This window comes from Gavia stellata, chromosome 13 (assembly GCF_030936135.1).
Source record: "Gavia stellata isolate bGavSte3 chromosome 13, bGavSte3.hap2, whole genome shotgun sequence".
NCBI lineage: Eukaryota > Metazoa > Chordata > Aves > Gaviiformes > Gaviidae > Gavia > Gavia stellata.
Window position 1 is genome coordinate 20,600,265 of NC_082606.1, and position 16,677 is coordinate 20,616,941.

General features: G+C 41.5%; 1 protein-coding gene across 1 annotated transcript in view; it reads right to left on the bottom strand.

Annotated features, from left to right (window-relative positions):
- Positions 1 to 718: 718 nt before the first annotated feature.
- The window catches only part of ADAMTS17 (ADAM metallopeptidase with thrombospondin type 1 motif 17), a 192,554-nt gene continuing 176,595 nt past the window's right edge, over positions 719 to 16,677 (bottom strand). Inside the window, exons 23-24 of the mRNA XM_059824030.1 lie at positions 4,096 to 4,273; positions 719 to 870 (exon numbers count right to left, since the gene is read on the bottom strand). Of these exons, the coding sequence (XP_059680013.1) occupies positions 719 to 870; positions 4,096 to 4,273 (330 nt within the window). The remainder of the gene's footprint in view (positions 871 to 4,095; positions 4,274 to 16,677) is intronic.

Sequence of the window (16,677 nt, forward strand, 5' to 3'; positions counted from 1 at the left end):
AAAAGAAACTGTATTATTCTGGGGAAAAGAGAGAGAGGATTGTTTTGTAAAATTAGAAAGAAGAGCAGTCCCTATTAGTTGCTCTAAAAAATATGACTTGGAATGTTGGATATAATTGTACTGAGTTTTCTGCCGGAATTTCAGAGATGTCCATCCTCTGCTATCAGTTTTCACAAGCTTTTACAGCAAAGCCTCTCTTTAAATTAAGCCTTTCATTTATGTGTGTCCCTCTAAGCCCAATCCACAGTGGGATAACTGTTGGGAATTGAAAACATCAGATGAAAGTCAAGATTAAAAGATTAAGTAATGTCTCTACCTTTGCTGAATTATGTTGCCAGAGGCCTTCCTCCATGGAGGTACCCATAACCTTAGTCAATGTAATCACTTTGCAACTCTTGTCCTTTTCTTTTAATGGTAGCAAGCCATCCAGTGGCTGGTGATTTAATATATTAAAGTAAAAAGCATTAATGAAAAATGTAAGGATGTCAAAATACGATAAAATGATTGGCTCCTTGAGATGACTCTTTCTGTTTGTTTTTTTTAAGGTGGATGAGTGGATTACTTTGGTATCCAGTCTGTAGAATTAGTTTCAAGTCTTATTAGGTATGCTTTGGAATCCACCACATTGTAGCAACTCATGAAGTTCCAGTACTCAGACCTACTAGTCCGTGATTTACATACAAATAGCTGTAATACCCTAAGAAGTAGCACAGGTTCATTAACTCTTCTGCTGCATCTTGTTTGCATAAAAGTCTCTGCAAGTCTGGCAACAGCGCTGATACCACCGCATGTCTTGGCACAGATTCTTCTCCCGGATCACCCTGCAGTACACTGTCCACTGGTCGCCTGTGCACTTGTACGTGAGAGCAGCTTTGGACAAGAAAAGAAAGGAGAAACTAGCGGATTAGCCAGAGAACAGCATTGCAGGTGTGATCAAAATGACTGCATATGAGGGGAGAAAAGGCCAGTCTCGCTGTCAGCACTGGAGATCAGATGATGTTCTTTCTACCGAAATATCGGGCTCTTGGAAGTGCTTACTGCAAGGGTATAGCTGGAGATGACCGTGGGAGCGCAAGCCTCCTCACGTTGTAGCTATTTTGTCTCAGTGACAAATAGGCCTAGATGAACAAAATGTCTAAAGCATTGGCTTAGATTTAAGCACATGAACACCTCACAGCAGTCAATGGGAAGCTGTGTGCTCCCAGGGAGAGTGCTTTGCTAAGGCATGCTTTCAGGAGTGGCCATCATCCTCTTGGTGGAAAATGTTTTCACAGAGGAGCAAAATCAAACCCAGTTTGATAAAGCCAAATTAATAGGAAGTAAAAATAATACTTCTCAGTGTATCAAAACCAGTAGGAGAACAATTAGCTATTGGGAGAGGGGGCTGGATGGCAGAAACTCCCTCAGACCGACACAAGGTTTGTGCAGGGGAGAAAGTGGCATGAAGACACTGTTGCTGAATCTGTTGACGGTATCATTAAAGGATCACACGTGCTTTTATAAAAAAGTACTGGTAGCGAAACTGTACACTTGATAAAAATGCACACATATAGTGAGTGCTTTTCATGGTATGTGATTTATAAATTGTATGTGTCATTCTTACAAATGCTGTGATAATTGGAAAGTCTTCTAAATGAATGTTGTGGCCTCTGAGGTTGGGAAAAAACAGTTTAATTAAAGAACAACAAAAGGTGCTGGCCCAGCAGCATCTTGAGTCCCTTGTTCCTCATCTCTGCCATCTGAAACCAGGAAAGGGTCTTATCCTGTATTTAGCAGTGAGTCTCAGTGCCAAGCACCACAAAACGATGGCAGCAAAACTGGTAGGAATATTTATCACTGAAGCTTCATTCAGTTGGACAAGAAGCAAAAGTTTGATAGAATCTGATGAAATGAAGTTCCACTGTCCCAGAAAAAAAGGAACATGAAGCCAATTTAAAAAACCTGATTGTGAGAAAAAATTTGGAGTGAAAGTGACCATCCTGAACAGGGGGATGGTAGAGCTATTTCCGAGTCTGCCAGCAGTGGAGGGGCTTTTTGCGGGGGTTAAATTTGCAGCACTCCCCACTAGCTATGGTTCCAAACAGGCACAGTGTTCAGAAACAGTACACAGTGATGTAGCTGAATAAATTACACATCTTGCAAGAACATCTGAGATAGACCTGAGATGAGACACTTTATATAGTAGAAAGACACTGAGCCAAAACAAGGCTAGGACTCTAATATTTTGGAGGTCCAAGGTCCCTCATAGGTTGTGAAGTAAGACAGGAAGCATGTCGAGGAAGCAACTTGGGTCAGGTGCCTGAGGGCCAGAATAAACCCCCTCTGAATGTGTCTTCACTGAGGGACACTGGACACAGATGTAAATTCAGGTCAGGTGAACTCTACGCTTAGATACTTCTGAAAATGTTACCTGGGATGAAAAACATTCTGGAGTGGGGACAAGGCAGCATGGGTTTTGTAGACTACTGGGTTTTTTTTTCTGTATAATTTTTTTTTGGTGAGGTTTCCATTGCAGAAAACAGAAAATTTTGTTTAAAGATAATCCAATGAGAATTTGTTTATAAGCAGGAAGAGCAAACCACTCAATGATATATCTTTCTGCTAATATCAAATATCATTGTTTCTGGCCCTGGTGATTCCAAGCCCAGTTTAGAAACAAAAGCATCCCAAATTACTTGCAGATTACTTTCAGCAGGGACTTGAGCCTCCTCAGTCGTCTAAACATGTGAGCTTTTTATTGCTTTGTCCTAAAATGTGAATTAGGATGGATTTCTTGTCTCATCAGTGTATCAAAGGCTTACTTCTAAAATGAAATGTTTTCCTTTCACTGTGCTCTTAGTGCTAAAATATCTGGGAAGTACTCTTGTATGTTGTTAAACAAGAGGTTAGAAGCCCCTCAGTATGACTGCATTTGCAAGAATAAGTTTTCCCATATTCTTTTAAACACATTAAACTTCTGCGAAACAAATTTCAGTTCAGTTAAAATTTCAAGTCCAGTCCTAGTTTAAGTGTTATTTAATGCTGGACAGTGCTGTTAGAAAATGGTTCTCTATTACTTAGCATCTCTGCCTTTTCATGTGTATTAGAGGCTCCTTAGCCTACAAGACTAGGTCTGCTGAGAGGGTGGAGGCTGTTCTTCCTGGTAAGCTCTTAGCAGCATTGTTTACAACCCAGCCTCATGTACTGAAAAGTAATGGGAGGCACCGATGAGGCTGTGTCAGTGTAGCTGATGGCTTAGCTTAGCTTCATCTTAGTGGTGATGATGTGTGAAACGTAAAGAAACCAGCTTGGTTCTTGGAGCTGTGGCTGAACACATAGGCCTCAAGTCTGGAAAAATGTATTTCTATCCCCTTATAAATTGAGCAAATATGACATGGAAAATAATGGATTCCCACAATTTTGTACTAACAGAAGCATTCTTAACTAGAGCCATTTCTTAAATACAGTGTTAAGGTGTTTCGGGAAACAGATGGTTTATCACCATATTCCCATCTCAGCCAGGTACACAGGGGATGCAGGGAGGGTGAGGAGAAGGACAGTGACAGAAAATCAAAGGGTTCACAGAAAGAGGCTGGATGCTCTCTTGCCTCCCTGGGCAAATTAATTCATCAAACCACATTCTTGTGGCAGCAAATGAAAAGGGAAAAAAAAACCAGCGATGCTCTACTTGTCAAGGTCATGGACTTTTCTTGGGGCACAGATGAATAAATTATCATACTTTACACTCACCACAGTGAAAGCAGGGTGTGAAGGTGTTTGTGACGGAGAAAGATATGCCTGTCAGCTCCCTCACCTCTGTGATCAATCAATCAATCAATCACCCACCCACCATTTGTGTGCTCCTGTTGATCTCTCCGGTCTATCTGCTGCTGAGCACTCCAGCTTGGGCAAAGTCTGAGGCAGGGATTGATGGATAAAAGAGGACCTAGCCACACAAGACCTTTAGTCTAGAGACTGACTGGGGGGCTCTCTCCTAATTTCTGACCCTGGGCTATCCTCTGAAGCCCCGCTTTTATCACACAGGGCACACTGGGACCCTGGGGCTTTGTCTGGTCCTTCGCAGGTGGCATCTTCCCCGCAACACCCCTCACTCACCAAGTCTGGGCGAGGTAATTGTGTTGACGTTTATCTTCTCATTGCAGACCTCTTGGTGGCACTGCCTGTAGGCCGCTGGCTTGGACAGGACAGGGCACTCATTGCCGTGGCGCCCGGTGACTTTGTGCATGCACTGGACCACACGTGACTGAAGGCCCTTCCCACAGGTTGAGGAGCACTGGAGGAGAGAAGGCACTGAGACATGGTCCAAGCAGAGTAGCTTCAAAATCACATTACACACATACACCAGAAAAATCACTGCCAGGCTGAGGTGTGCAGCAGATTGGTAGCTCAAATTGGTGCTGAGGACTCAACAATAGAGGCATCGCATCAGCCAGGAGCCCTTCATATAGCTTTTGCATTTGTCCATGACAATTTTGCAGCTTCAGGGGGTGCTGTGAGCTGAGGAAATGTCCTGGCACAGGGAAGGCAGCTGTTGCTTTTCTGTCTCGACTTGCTCTGAGTCCACCTACACTGATTGTCCCTGTGGATGCCCACGAGGTTCAAGCAGGCAGAGATGCATTTCCCTCCACCAGCCACAAAGCTGGAAAACGTATACTGCTTAGTTATGGATGAGCAGCTTCCACCTCTCTCTCCATGAGGGACCCGGTGGTACTGGTTGCCTTGGTTTAAAAGCCCTCTCCAAGACTTGGACAGTCTAACAAGGCTTCCTCCACAGCCAAGATGACCACTGCCAGGCACTGATATAAGATAAAACCAAGGATTACAGCAGAGGCAGGCAGATCCTACTGCATGCCCAGACCTCTAGAGAAGCTCTGTTCCAGTACATGGCAGAATCAGGTATTCAAATATTCACTCTCATCTATCCCTGCTAACTGTCTGGCACTTGTCTGTCCTCCCGGGAACAACTGCAAATTGTACTCCACGAGTTTTGGCTTCTGTTAGCCAGGAGGCCCAGCCTGTTTATATGTTCTCTTTGTTGTCACACAATTGGAGTCCCTACCTCTCCCTCCCTCTTCCTGTGGACCAGTCGCTTGTGATTTACAATGTCCTACTTGCACGCTGCTCAATTTTAATAAAGCAAACACAGTGAGCACAGTGAGGTGCACCAGCTGGAGTTAATAAAAGAACCTTGTATTTAAAATAACGAAACAATGGATTGCAGGACTTCGGTAAGATTCCTACTTCTGCTAAAGCCACACACAAGCTGTGTGTGGGGAGAGGAGGAGGGGGAAAACTCAGGAGATATAATTAGGACAATGTAAAAAAGATCATATTTTCTGTCCTCTGCTGTTTCTCAACAAAGTCAGGGCAGTGGAGCTCTCTTCCTGAAAAACACTATCACCTCAGAGTGGTACTTCTTAAAAAAGGCGTGTCAAACATTGAAGAAGCTCAAAAGATGAGCAACATTGAGGTTGGACTGAAGTCCACGTACAAAGGATGTGTATGCAGTATGGATGCATGTAAGCCTAGGACCCATGGATGCATGTAGGCCGCCACCTCTCCCGTCTGTGGGGGAGAGCACAGCAAAGCTGTGGTCATTTTGTTCTGGAAGTATCACAAGAAACCCCTGCTGCTTCTCAAAGACCATCTGATACAAGAAGTATAGAGTTGTTCTGGGCTGGAACACAGGGAGCTTTTCCTTCCTATGCAAACCACTGAAAGGTCTGACAAAAAGTGGCCTCAGATGAACGGGACCATGTAAAATACAGCTGATGGAGTCCTGCTTCAGACAACCCCGTGCAGAAGTACATTCGCACAATGCAAACTCTTTATTTCTGGGGAGAAGGAGTTGTAGGATCAGTGAAGACTGTTGTCAAAAGTAACAATGACTCTTTATCTAATTTTCTTCTTTACGTCACTCACATTAATAACTGTTTATTAAACAGGTTTCTTATATTTGGTGTACTCACCAAATTTGTATTTGCTTTTCTCTTAATTTCCCCCGCTGTATTCCACCTGCTCTTTATTCCTATTCTTTCTCCCAGTGCCTTTCTCTAGGACTGAACTTCTCTATTCAGAGCAATCTCTGGCTCAGATCCCTTCTGGACTTTGCCACTAAGCCATGCTGGTGTGCAGTTTACCTCTGTGTTTCCAGCTATGCAGCCTCCTCCAGGACCTGATTATTGTATTCTGAAGGTAGCAGTCATGCTATATTAAAATTTTACATGTATTTTTGAACTTTTTTTTAAATAAATGGGTTTTTTCCTTTACATCCTTCTTATTTCAATTTAGGGTCAACACACTAGTTTACGACAGATTTTTTGCACTTAAGATTTTCAGGTGTTGAATTTACATCAAAATTTGGTCACTGTCTATTAATACGTCATATAAATACCTTACAGTATTTAGGACTATGCTGAACGAGCCCTTCCCTTGTATGCCCTACAGTGAGCTATTCCAAAAAGCAGTTGTTGAAGTCCCTTATTTAAACCCCCTCCATAACTTGAGCTTCTGCAGTGGGATGTAGGCATTTCATTAGTTTTGGGTGTCCCTCTGCTCTTCCCCAGCACTGTGTGCCCTCAGTGACTGCTACCGGTCTGGAAGCCAGTCAGGCGTGGCCATTACATTTGGATTTAAAGTTAACAATTTTTATCCTGATAAATGCAACTATTAGGCCCTTCCACTTCACTAGTCATATGCAACCTCTAATCCTCAGGATTTCAATGGCACTTTCAGTCTTCAGAGTGCTTTACTAATCTTAATCCTCACAAAAGTCTTTGCAAGGGGAGTGAATTGTACATCCATTTTACAAACAGAATAGCTGTTACTACATAGACGTAAAATAACCCATACAGGCCACGGGTTCCTTCACATGATTGTAATATAGTGAGTTTGAAACCTCTGTCTCTGGCTTTTAGGCACTCCCTGTGCTTAGAAATTGTCTTAACAGAGAGGAAAAAATAAAAAAAAAAAGAAGGGAAGAAAGAAATAAGCATTTTTCTCATAAGGTGAATAAGGTTTTCAGATACCAATATACAAACACTCACCTACCTTTGTCTGTGTTCCTGTCTCTGCATTTGTTAACCAGCAAGGAGGGCAAGCAATGAAACTTTTTCCACAGACACTGCCAACTCCAATCCTTAGACAAATAACAGCAGAGTTTTTGCCCGAAGCAGTTTTAGTCTTTCTCTTGGGAGACTGGGATCATCACCTATGCTATGCAATTAGTTTTTCACAGCCAGGAAGACAGATTTTAACATCTTTCTTGAACTCTTTTGGGCTTGGCAGCTAAAGGAAGGTTGGACATCTGGCTTATTTTAAGACGAAAATTTTCAACTCTGTACTTGGATAGTCTCTTTCCTAGGAATTTCAATAGGAAATAGGAATAGATACAAAATACATACAAAGGGGGAATTGTTACTCATGCTGCACTATGAAGAGAGGACATCATTAAAAGAGGCGTAAAAATCAAACTCCAGCTGAACAGCAAATTCCCATAAATACCTTCCCTCCTGCTCTGGACAGCTAAATGCATTGCTACAGTCTCTCTGTTCCCAAATATTTATGGAGCAAGTAAGCATATCCACAGAACAATTTTCAGGGCTAGATTCACTCTGTGCCCTTTGATACAGGAGCCTCAGGCTTGGACACAGGTTTAGAGGAGTTTGAGTAAGGAAAGGTGCTGCGGCCTTCTTGGAAACAGAGGAACTTCCAGGCAGCCAACAGCTACCAGAGCAAGCGTATCGCTTGTGGCAGAGTGTGGCCTGGGCTGCAGGGGCAAAAGTACTATTACAGACCAGCACCTGATCCAGCTTCTGTATAGCTGCTACAGTTCCACTTTGCCGAATGCTGGGAGGCTCCAGTGCTGCACGGTAAAACTGCGCTGGTCGTATTTAACATGCTGTTGATGGACACTGGACTCTTTGGGCAAATATTGAGTTCTTACACTGCTATTAACAAACACACTCTGAAAATCGGAAAAGCCTTTACAAGCATTGATGTAACTCTCAAAATACGCACATGTTTTGATGCCATGGTGGAGTAAAGTGATCTGTGAATGTGGAGGACTGGTTTTGGAACCTGGTTCAGAGCTGCGTGGATCTCTGCCTGCCACCTGAGCTGCTACGCAAGTAGTGAGAGAAAACCCACAAAAAACTTGCCTACTCTGGGAAACTGAGGACTCAGACAAGGGGTTGAACAGAGACACTGGTGTCAAACAAAGAAGTGTTTTTTTCCTTCTGCCAGGCATTGCCAGTGATATCACTATCAGAAAAATGCATATGCAAAATTCATGTAGTTTAACCATAACGCATTAAACTGACAATATAGCCATTGTAAATTGGAAATCCACCCATGTGCAAAGATCAAAGGATTCTTCAGCACTGTAAAAAAGAGGGAGTTAATGAACAGTTACAAAAAGTGAACCTAATGAGAGCCCTTATAACTCCCAGTTCAAACACTGCTTGAGAAGACAAAAGGAATACAAAAATGTCTCCATTCACATTCTTTGGCAGTAACATGCAAGTCAGTGGGGATATCCAGAAGGAAATAAACTCACAAATTGTCAAGGCAGCAGCTGCATTCATCAGCTTAAAGAAGATTTACTCACTGAAAAACGCCAACCTTAAGACCAAGCTATGATTTTTCAACTGGAATGCTATTTCCACCTTAGGATACTGATATGAAAGCTTGAAATCTACCAAAGGCGCTGACAGATGTCTAATTATTTTGAAAGCAAATGCCTCAGGAGAATATTGGGTATTAAAATAGAATGAATTTACAGTAAGTGCTGAGATATATCAGGGACTTCATCAGCTCCTGATCTACAAAAGACAGCCAGAGAAAGAGAGAGGAATAAGAATGAATGAAGCCAGGGCAGGGCTGCCGTTGGGCAGCTGAAGGAACGCATAAGAGAGACCAGTCCAAAGAAGCCCTGTGTTGAGGCTTAATGGAAATGGGAAAAGGTACAAATTAACCACTATAAAGGACAGGCTGTGATCTGTTCAGGACTGAATGAGATAATAAAGCATTGCTTATGCCTTAGCTGAGGGCTACTGGCTAGGCAGGGATGCATTCAGACTGCGTTTAACCTTTGAAAATGTCACTTTTCTAACTTCTAAGAGCTGTTAGTCTCTTTTATAAGAGACTTAAGTTTTTCAGCAGAAGGTCATAGCATCCCTTCAGCCAATCCTGAACGTACTCCAATATTTAGAAGGCTGATCTGTTGGAGGGAGATATAGTTCAAGATGACTGTCATAACTAAGCTGAAGGCAAGATGATTTTTTTCTTTATTCACCAGTCTGCAGTCATCTGATGTTTAAAGATACTGGTTTGTCCCCAATTTGCTGAAAGTTGCTGAAGCCAAGGATAACACTATGGCTAAAGCTCCAATATTCAGAGATAGAGTCATGCTTTACTGACTTCAGAGTTCAAGTATTTCAAGGCGTTAGGATAGGGTAGAGTGTTTTTCCCCTCAGGGGTCTTATTTCTTGCTTCTCTGAAAGTCAGAAAGAAAGCAAGACAAGTTCCTACTAATAACATTCTAACACGGCATCTGAGATGAATGACAAATGTCCTGTAATTGCCCCATTCCCGAGACCTTAATAGTATACATGTGTGTGCTCTGAAAGTCAGTGCTCCACACACCTTAACATCAGGCTTTTTATGAGTATCACTAATTTAAACTCTATAGTTCTAGCTGAAAAGCAGCATGCAATATGCTTTCATAAACACCAGGTCAACCTTCACCATGGCATCACGCTAAAGAAAGAAATTTCTGTCTTTTCACTGATAAGATCTAAGTAGCCCAAAGCAAACTGTAAGCTGTTTTTCAAGCTTCCTTGTTCTTTCTTTCTTTTTTTTTTCTTTTTTCTTCTTTTTGAACCAGATCTGTAAAGAGAACATATCTGGTCTTGCTTACAACAATCTTTCATTTGGAAACTTTTGTGAAATGACTGATTTGTTTAATTTAGCCAAGAAAAAATGCATACCCTTCTGACTCAGTATTGGAAGAAACAATAAATTATAGCAGAAAATGCTCATGGCTGATGTGACAGTATCTTAGGAGGAGAAGAGAGAAGCAATCTTTGCAAACTGCCTACAGCTGTGCTTTCAAACTGCATGACCCTAAGGAACAAGACCTGACCAGTACATCCAGCACGTCTCACTGCATAATTAAGCTTGACTTTGCTATTCTGAAAAGTTCCATTGTGTACAAAGAGTTCAGAGATTAAGAGCTGAATGCATGAATATTCTGGGTAGTGACACTGCCCCTAAGTACTTGTGCAATGCAGCCCAGGTGGATGCTAATGAGGAAATGTCATTTAATTCTTTATACCAATCAGGCAGAATTTTCTTCTCACTAGCTTTCAAACTGGATTTCAAGAACAGGATCAAGCAGAGATGTGAAATGATATGGTATAGCCTATAGGGTGCCATATGCTACCGGGCCGCCTACAGGGCATGTGCAGTGTTTTGATCTGTGACAGGGACAAAATGGAAACACTCCATAGCTTATTCCACCTGAAAAACTGCAACAAAACGATGGTGAAAAATGCGTTACACAAAAGGGGCACAATCAAGCTAATTTTGAGTAAACTAGTTAGCAATGGACAACTATGTAACCATAGGATCATATAACTCAACTCAGGCTGACTGTGTGAGAATTCACCCTGCTTCTCCAGCAGTGTGTGCTGCTTACGCTGAGCAATGTTTTTATGGGCTTACATGAGCTATAGTCCCACACTGACTCCTGTCACAGATGTTAGCCTGAAGGAATATCTTGGGAACTGAAGCTCCACTGAACACAAATTTTAGTTATTCGTCAGTTAATGATCAATGCTACCTAAATACAATTTATTAAAAAAAGTAATTAAACTAAGGACTCCATTAGGATTACTTAACTTCTGCAAGAGGCTGCTCATCTCTGTCACCTGAGTCCTGGCCTGAGCATTCTCCAGACAGGGAGCTACTCAGCTTTAAATGTATAATGCTGAACTAACACTGCATTTCATCTCATTGCACAGTCAAACAAGGGATCACCAGCAGGCTGATACTAATTGCTCTTTAAAGATGTTCTGGAATATTATCACCTTAATGCCTCAGTAGCCATTATAAATCTCAAAAGGCTATTAGAAAGACTGCAAAATTATAGCAGTCCCTGCTAGCGATATATATTGCGTGCTGTAAGGATTCAAGGGGCAAAAACCTCTTCAGATGAGTAGTACAGACTTTAAATGGTGTTCATATTTTTAAAAACATGATCGTAGACACTGTAACATCTCAGAGTAACTCAGAGAAAATGAATGGCAATATTTGAACAGGCTTATCTTTCATGCTTTCTTCTTTTTCACGTTAAAAAAAAGAGTAAAATAGTCACGATGGAATTCCATTTCCAATCCACTGATCTTGGTGGGAGGCTTTAATTCTCCATCAAAAAAAATGCACTTAATGAACTAGGCTTTTAAGTAAAAAATATCAAAAAGGAAAAGTTATTCTTCCAATTAATAGGATCACTGGAGGCCGTATTGGAACATGAGACAATAACACTGTGACAGAACATGCTCCACTTCAAACAAAACACTGATGAATATGGTCTTTTTGCAGCACATTCTCCTTTCCTAAGGAACCATCAAAATAATTTGTACTATGGATGTTCCCAGAAACTCCAGCAGAGATGAGCTGTGCAAATTGTTGTGCAAACAAGGAGCAGCCATTGCCTCAAAGGCATGAGCAGGATTTGATTTCTGTAGCTTACAGACCCCAGGGGAATGACTTGGCCAGCCAGCATTGTAGTCAGCATCTCTTCACTTCCCATGCCTAGGTTTCCAACTACAGCTGCATCGACTGGGGTTGGCAGTTAGCAGAGGTCTAGATAGAGGCTCAACCTTTTTTTAGTGTCATTATACAATATTTACATCTCTGACCATAGCTAAAGGCGTTTCACAGATGGGGGGACAGAAAATCAAAGAGCAAAAGGGGTGGGATTCATCTTACTGAACTAGCTCTGTTTACATTCTCTTTGCAGTCAGCAGAGAGATCACCACTTCAAGGGGCAAATCAGCCTTTACTAAGGAAAGGAGATAAAACTACTACCTGGAGCTGCCTGTCTTACAACGACTGTAAATGCATCCTAACAACTATCTCAAACAAGGCATCTACCCGTCAGATGACTAGGACCCAGCGATGTGAACTCAATTAAGTGGTGGACCCATGACCATACAGAAGTCTGTAGTTAATAAGAGCGGAACTCATATGAACTTTCCTTTCTTTCCTAAAATGTGTATTTCTAGCAGAGGTACAAAAACTGTATTTCTAACTTTGTCCACAACAAACCGATCAGTTCTACTTGGTGGTACAAGGCAGCAGAAGGGCCTTGGCTGGGCTTTAAGCAGCCCAAGGTGACCAATTTGTGAAATGGCAGCAGGAACACGGAGATGTCTCCCATCATGTCTCCCCTTCTGAGGCTTTTACTTCAGTGATCCAAGTCTTTTTCTCAGAACCTGGATTCAGGATGGTTCATTTCCTTTTACTTAACTTTGTGGAGTAAAATCATAAAGGGAACACAGAAAATTCCAGAAAGCCCTGCACTGATAGTGAAGATGACCAAAAAACAACCAATAGCCTTGGAGCTCTGTCATATGTAAACTACAAGCCATGTGCCAGAGTCTTCATTTTACACTGAAATCCTTAACTCACTGAAGTCATTGGGAGCTGGCCATTGGCTTTGGTGGGTCAGTGATTTGGCTCATAATAGTATAAACAAAATTGATTTCACTGCAGCAGAAGAGAGGGGTGGTTTCTGCTTTGTAAAACAAACACTAGTTTTGTCTCACACAGAGATCTATTTTATTCCATGCATTTCCTCAATGGAGGTTAAACTAAAGGTGATGGTTTTAGCTCGTCATAACTCAGGAGGGTACCATTCTACTTCAGGAATGCAGAGCTATGGCTTTTCATCTTCCTTTCTAAAGGGCTGCATGAAATTTTTACTAGGACACAGGCAACAACTTTGCCAGATTGAGGAGTGTCCCTGGCTGATATAACCAATTTTGGGCCATTTGTTCTCATCCTCTGTAGCCAGGGGTATTTTGAGATTAGCTGTTGGCAAGAAAGGCTGTGGTTTGCACATCAGTGATCACGTGCCAGAGGAACAAACCATGGGGAACCACAACTAGCAGTACAACTTAGAGCAGTCCACAGAGGCAGTAGTTAGGTTTAGGACACTCTGATCTCTGGCTTCTGGTAATGCCTAGGACCAGAGGAGCAGAGGGTTTGAATACTAAAGCTTGTTGGGTCCTCTCCTGTCAAATCCAGCTCTATCACCTTCTGGAGAACCACTGGTTTGCATCAGTGAGACCTGCAGACAATCTTGCAACATAAGTTTCTAGCTATGGTGCTGAATGCACATGAGCAGCCATAAATCATGAAGTTGGTTGCTGAGCCAAAGTGAGTAAGCGGCAGGAAAGGGTTTGTCAGCTGTGATGTGCAACTGCAGTTTAAAGCGACCATCCCTCCTGTGGAGTTTTCTCTGAATTCAACAAGAAAAGTTATTTTCTCCAAGGTAGAAGAAGATGAACTTAGTTATGACCTTTATGAGAATTAACAAGTTGTCCGTAGTTTATCATAAACAGATGGCAGGTCAAGCCATGAATTTGTAATGAATGTTAAAACAAAAGACAGTTTGCTTCTATATTTACAACAGCTTTGAATATACCTCTCAAACCACAGCTGTCCTTGATTTGCTCTTCTTATCATGTAATGTGAATTAATCATTAAAAATGAGGCGTATAGAGGATTTTGTTGATGTTCCCAAACATTTGGAACTTGGAAAACATGCCTTCCTGGCACTGGAAGATTGTAGAGTATTTTTTGAAAAAAAACCAAAACCCAAAACCCAACATGTTTTTTGGTGTACTGCAAGGCTAGAGGTTTTATCTCTTAGAGAATACAATTTACTGTAATCCTGCCAAAACAATTAATTTGCAATTATAAAATCCTTGTTACCACCCATTGTGATGAATGACTGCTGATCTTCGGTATGAAACACCTCAACGTCTGGCACAAACCCAGTATTTTTCTTATAGAAAATGAGATTTTTTTTCTCCCTATTGTTAATATTCTCCTGGGATGAGAACCTGTAGCCAGCATTTCATAGGCTGAGCAAAATACTGTAAAGAAATTGGCAACTATTGATGTCCAGGGAGGGCAGGTGGCTATAGGTAATTTTTCAGATGTGTTGTATCACTACTGACACTATTTGGCAACAAGAATATTGTTTAACATCGCACTTTGCCAAGCTGATCCTTACTAGTGCTTTTCAGTTTCTGGAATGTACAATCTTTCTGAATCCAGTGAAAGTTGTGCCAGGTGGTTATACAAGATGTAAAGTGGCAGTAAAAGATTTCTCCTCTGCTTTCTCTCCTAGTTGAAGCCCAGGTTGACATATCATATATTTCTGTTTTCACCTGAGAGCATAAATCTGTGATGGTTCCTACACAAGACCCAAAGGTCTTGCACAGCGTGGCAGGTCAGATCCTGATCTGCATAGCATTGGCATAAGCCTGCATTAACTTAAGTGGCTGAATTAATCTGGATTTACACTAATGTAAGAGAGACTGATATCTGACCCACTGTGCTGAGTGAGATCCTTGGCTTGTGGCCAATGGGTTGTAGGGAAGAATGAAAGACAGTTACCCTGGATTTACATTAGGTTATCTGAGATTAATATAGGCCTTAGTATTTACAGAGCATCTACTGTAACTGCAAAGAAAAAATATGGCAAAGCCAATACATTACAAGGCTTCTATGTATCTTTCTTCTTCTAAAAACCTTTTCATTGGGCTATGTAATATAATAGGTTAATGAGCTAAATTGTTGCCTGAGGGACAGAAGTCGCATGTTTAAACTTCTGCCCACAAAGCTGAAAATGCACCCTTGTGAAAGTCAGCACTAACGATGGAGCTAGTGTATCTTGCTTGTAATTCTACCTTCCTTGATATAATACCGGTTAAAAGGAGAATAGTAAAAAAATGAAACTGGGAACTCTGAACCATTCTGTGTTATTGGCTCGAAATAAAATACTTCAGTCACAGGACAGAAATAAAGTATGTTGAGGCATATAAAATAATGAAACAATTAAGTAAAACTGGAAATGAGGAAAAATCCATAAAACTTTCGTGGAGAATTGCTCCTGCTATATAATCTTGCCTCTTCAGTTATACCCTAGAAGAGTCCAAAAGCCAACCGGAGGAAAGGAACTCAAAAAATACAGCGTTGGCCTGTGCATTAGCACCCAAGTGCTTTCCCTGCTATGTTATTACTAAAGCAGAAGGGGAGAAAGCTGAGGACACAGGGGGAGGCTTGGGTAGCTAAAAAGCAGTACCAGTGCTGTTCACCTTCAAGCACAACTGATCTTTGTCACCACCATAGCTAGCCAATACATCAAGCCTGCATCTCCCTGCAGCAGGCCAACAGTGCACCCCCACATCATTTGGGACACATGTTTTCAACTGCGTGAGTCACGGCAGGCTTCAACGCAAAGCCGGAGTCCCGCTGCTGATCCCTTCAAGCGCAGCCTGGAGCAGGCAAATGGTACAGACTCAAGCTGTGCATCCTGCTAACCCTCCCGGAGAGCCACATATATAAAGACACATTCTGTTACTAGCTGCCTGCATTCTTCCCAGGAATGTAATTCTTGACATAAAGTTTGTCAGCAAAATACAATTCATCATGAAAGAATGAACTACTGTCTTGCTAAAGCATCAAGGCATATTTCCAGCAGCCTAGGAGTCTGAGGCAAGCGTTGGGAAACTGAGCAACCTATGTTTGTTCTTTTGACTAGCACAACTACAACAAAAATGTAAAAACGTTTCCAGTGCTATAATGTTTAACAGCTCAGATTTCAAACAAGGAGGAACTATTTCAAAGTGGAAAGAGTGTATGAGATGTTTGTTTCTTTAACTGAACACAAACTGGATGTGGAATTTCCTTTTGGAAGAAACGATTGAATGGGAGATGGCTTGGATTCCCATTTGTATATTGCATCATACATAAAAAAGGATGATAGAATGATTCTGAAGAATCCAGGCAACAGTTAAAGAATTATTTCAGGTTAACACCTTCAGTGGGTAACTCGCTGTGCAATCTGGGCTTTCTACTAGGTTCAAAGACTCGTGGGCCAGAATAGTTTAGTTATGTAACTCATAATACCAATGCTGCATTTTTGTTAAATGCTAAAAAATAATAATTACATCCCTTTAAGATATGAGGTTTAAGAGAGAAGTTGCAGTAGTGCAGAGAAGTTGGAAGTTTAATAGCAGTGGTAACAGAGGTTACACGTGGTCACTAGCAACAGGACAATACTCTGTCTTTTGAATTACAGTACAAAGTCTGTTCATCTCAAGCACTGGACTGACAAAGGTAACTTCAAAGACATTGAAAATAACTTTACAGACCTGGCCCTATGTGTTTGCAAAGTGAACTAGATACATCAGTTCCTCATGCAACACTTGAAATATGCTGCATATACATTGGGAATATACAAATATCACAGCCAAGACTGCTTGCTGAATCTGCTCAATTAGCTCCAAATGTTTTCCACAGCTATAATATTGCAGTAAGGACCATCTGCAAATAAACCTCACAAAAAAATGGAACAAAATTCCTCTTCAGAGCGTG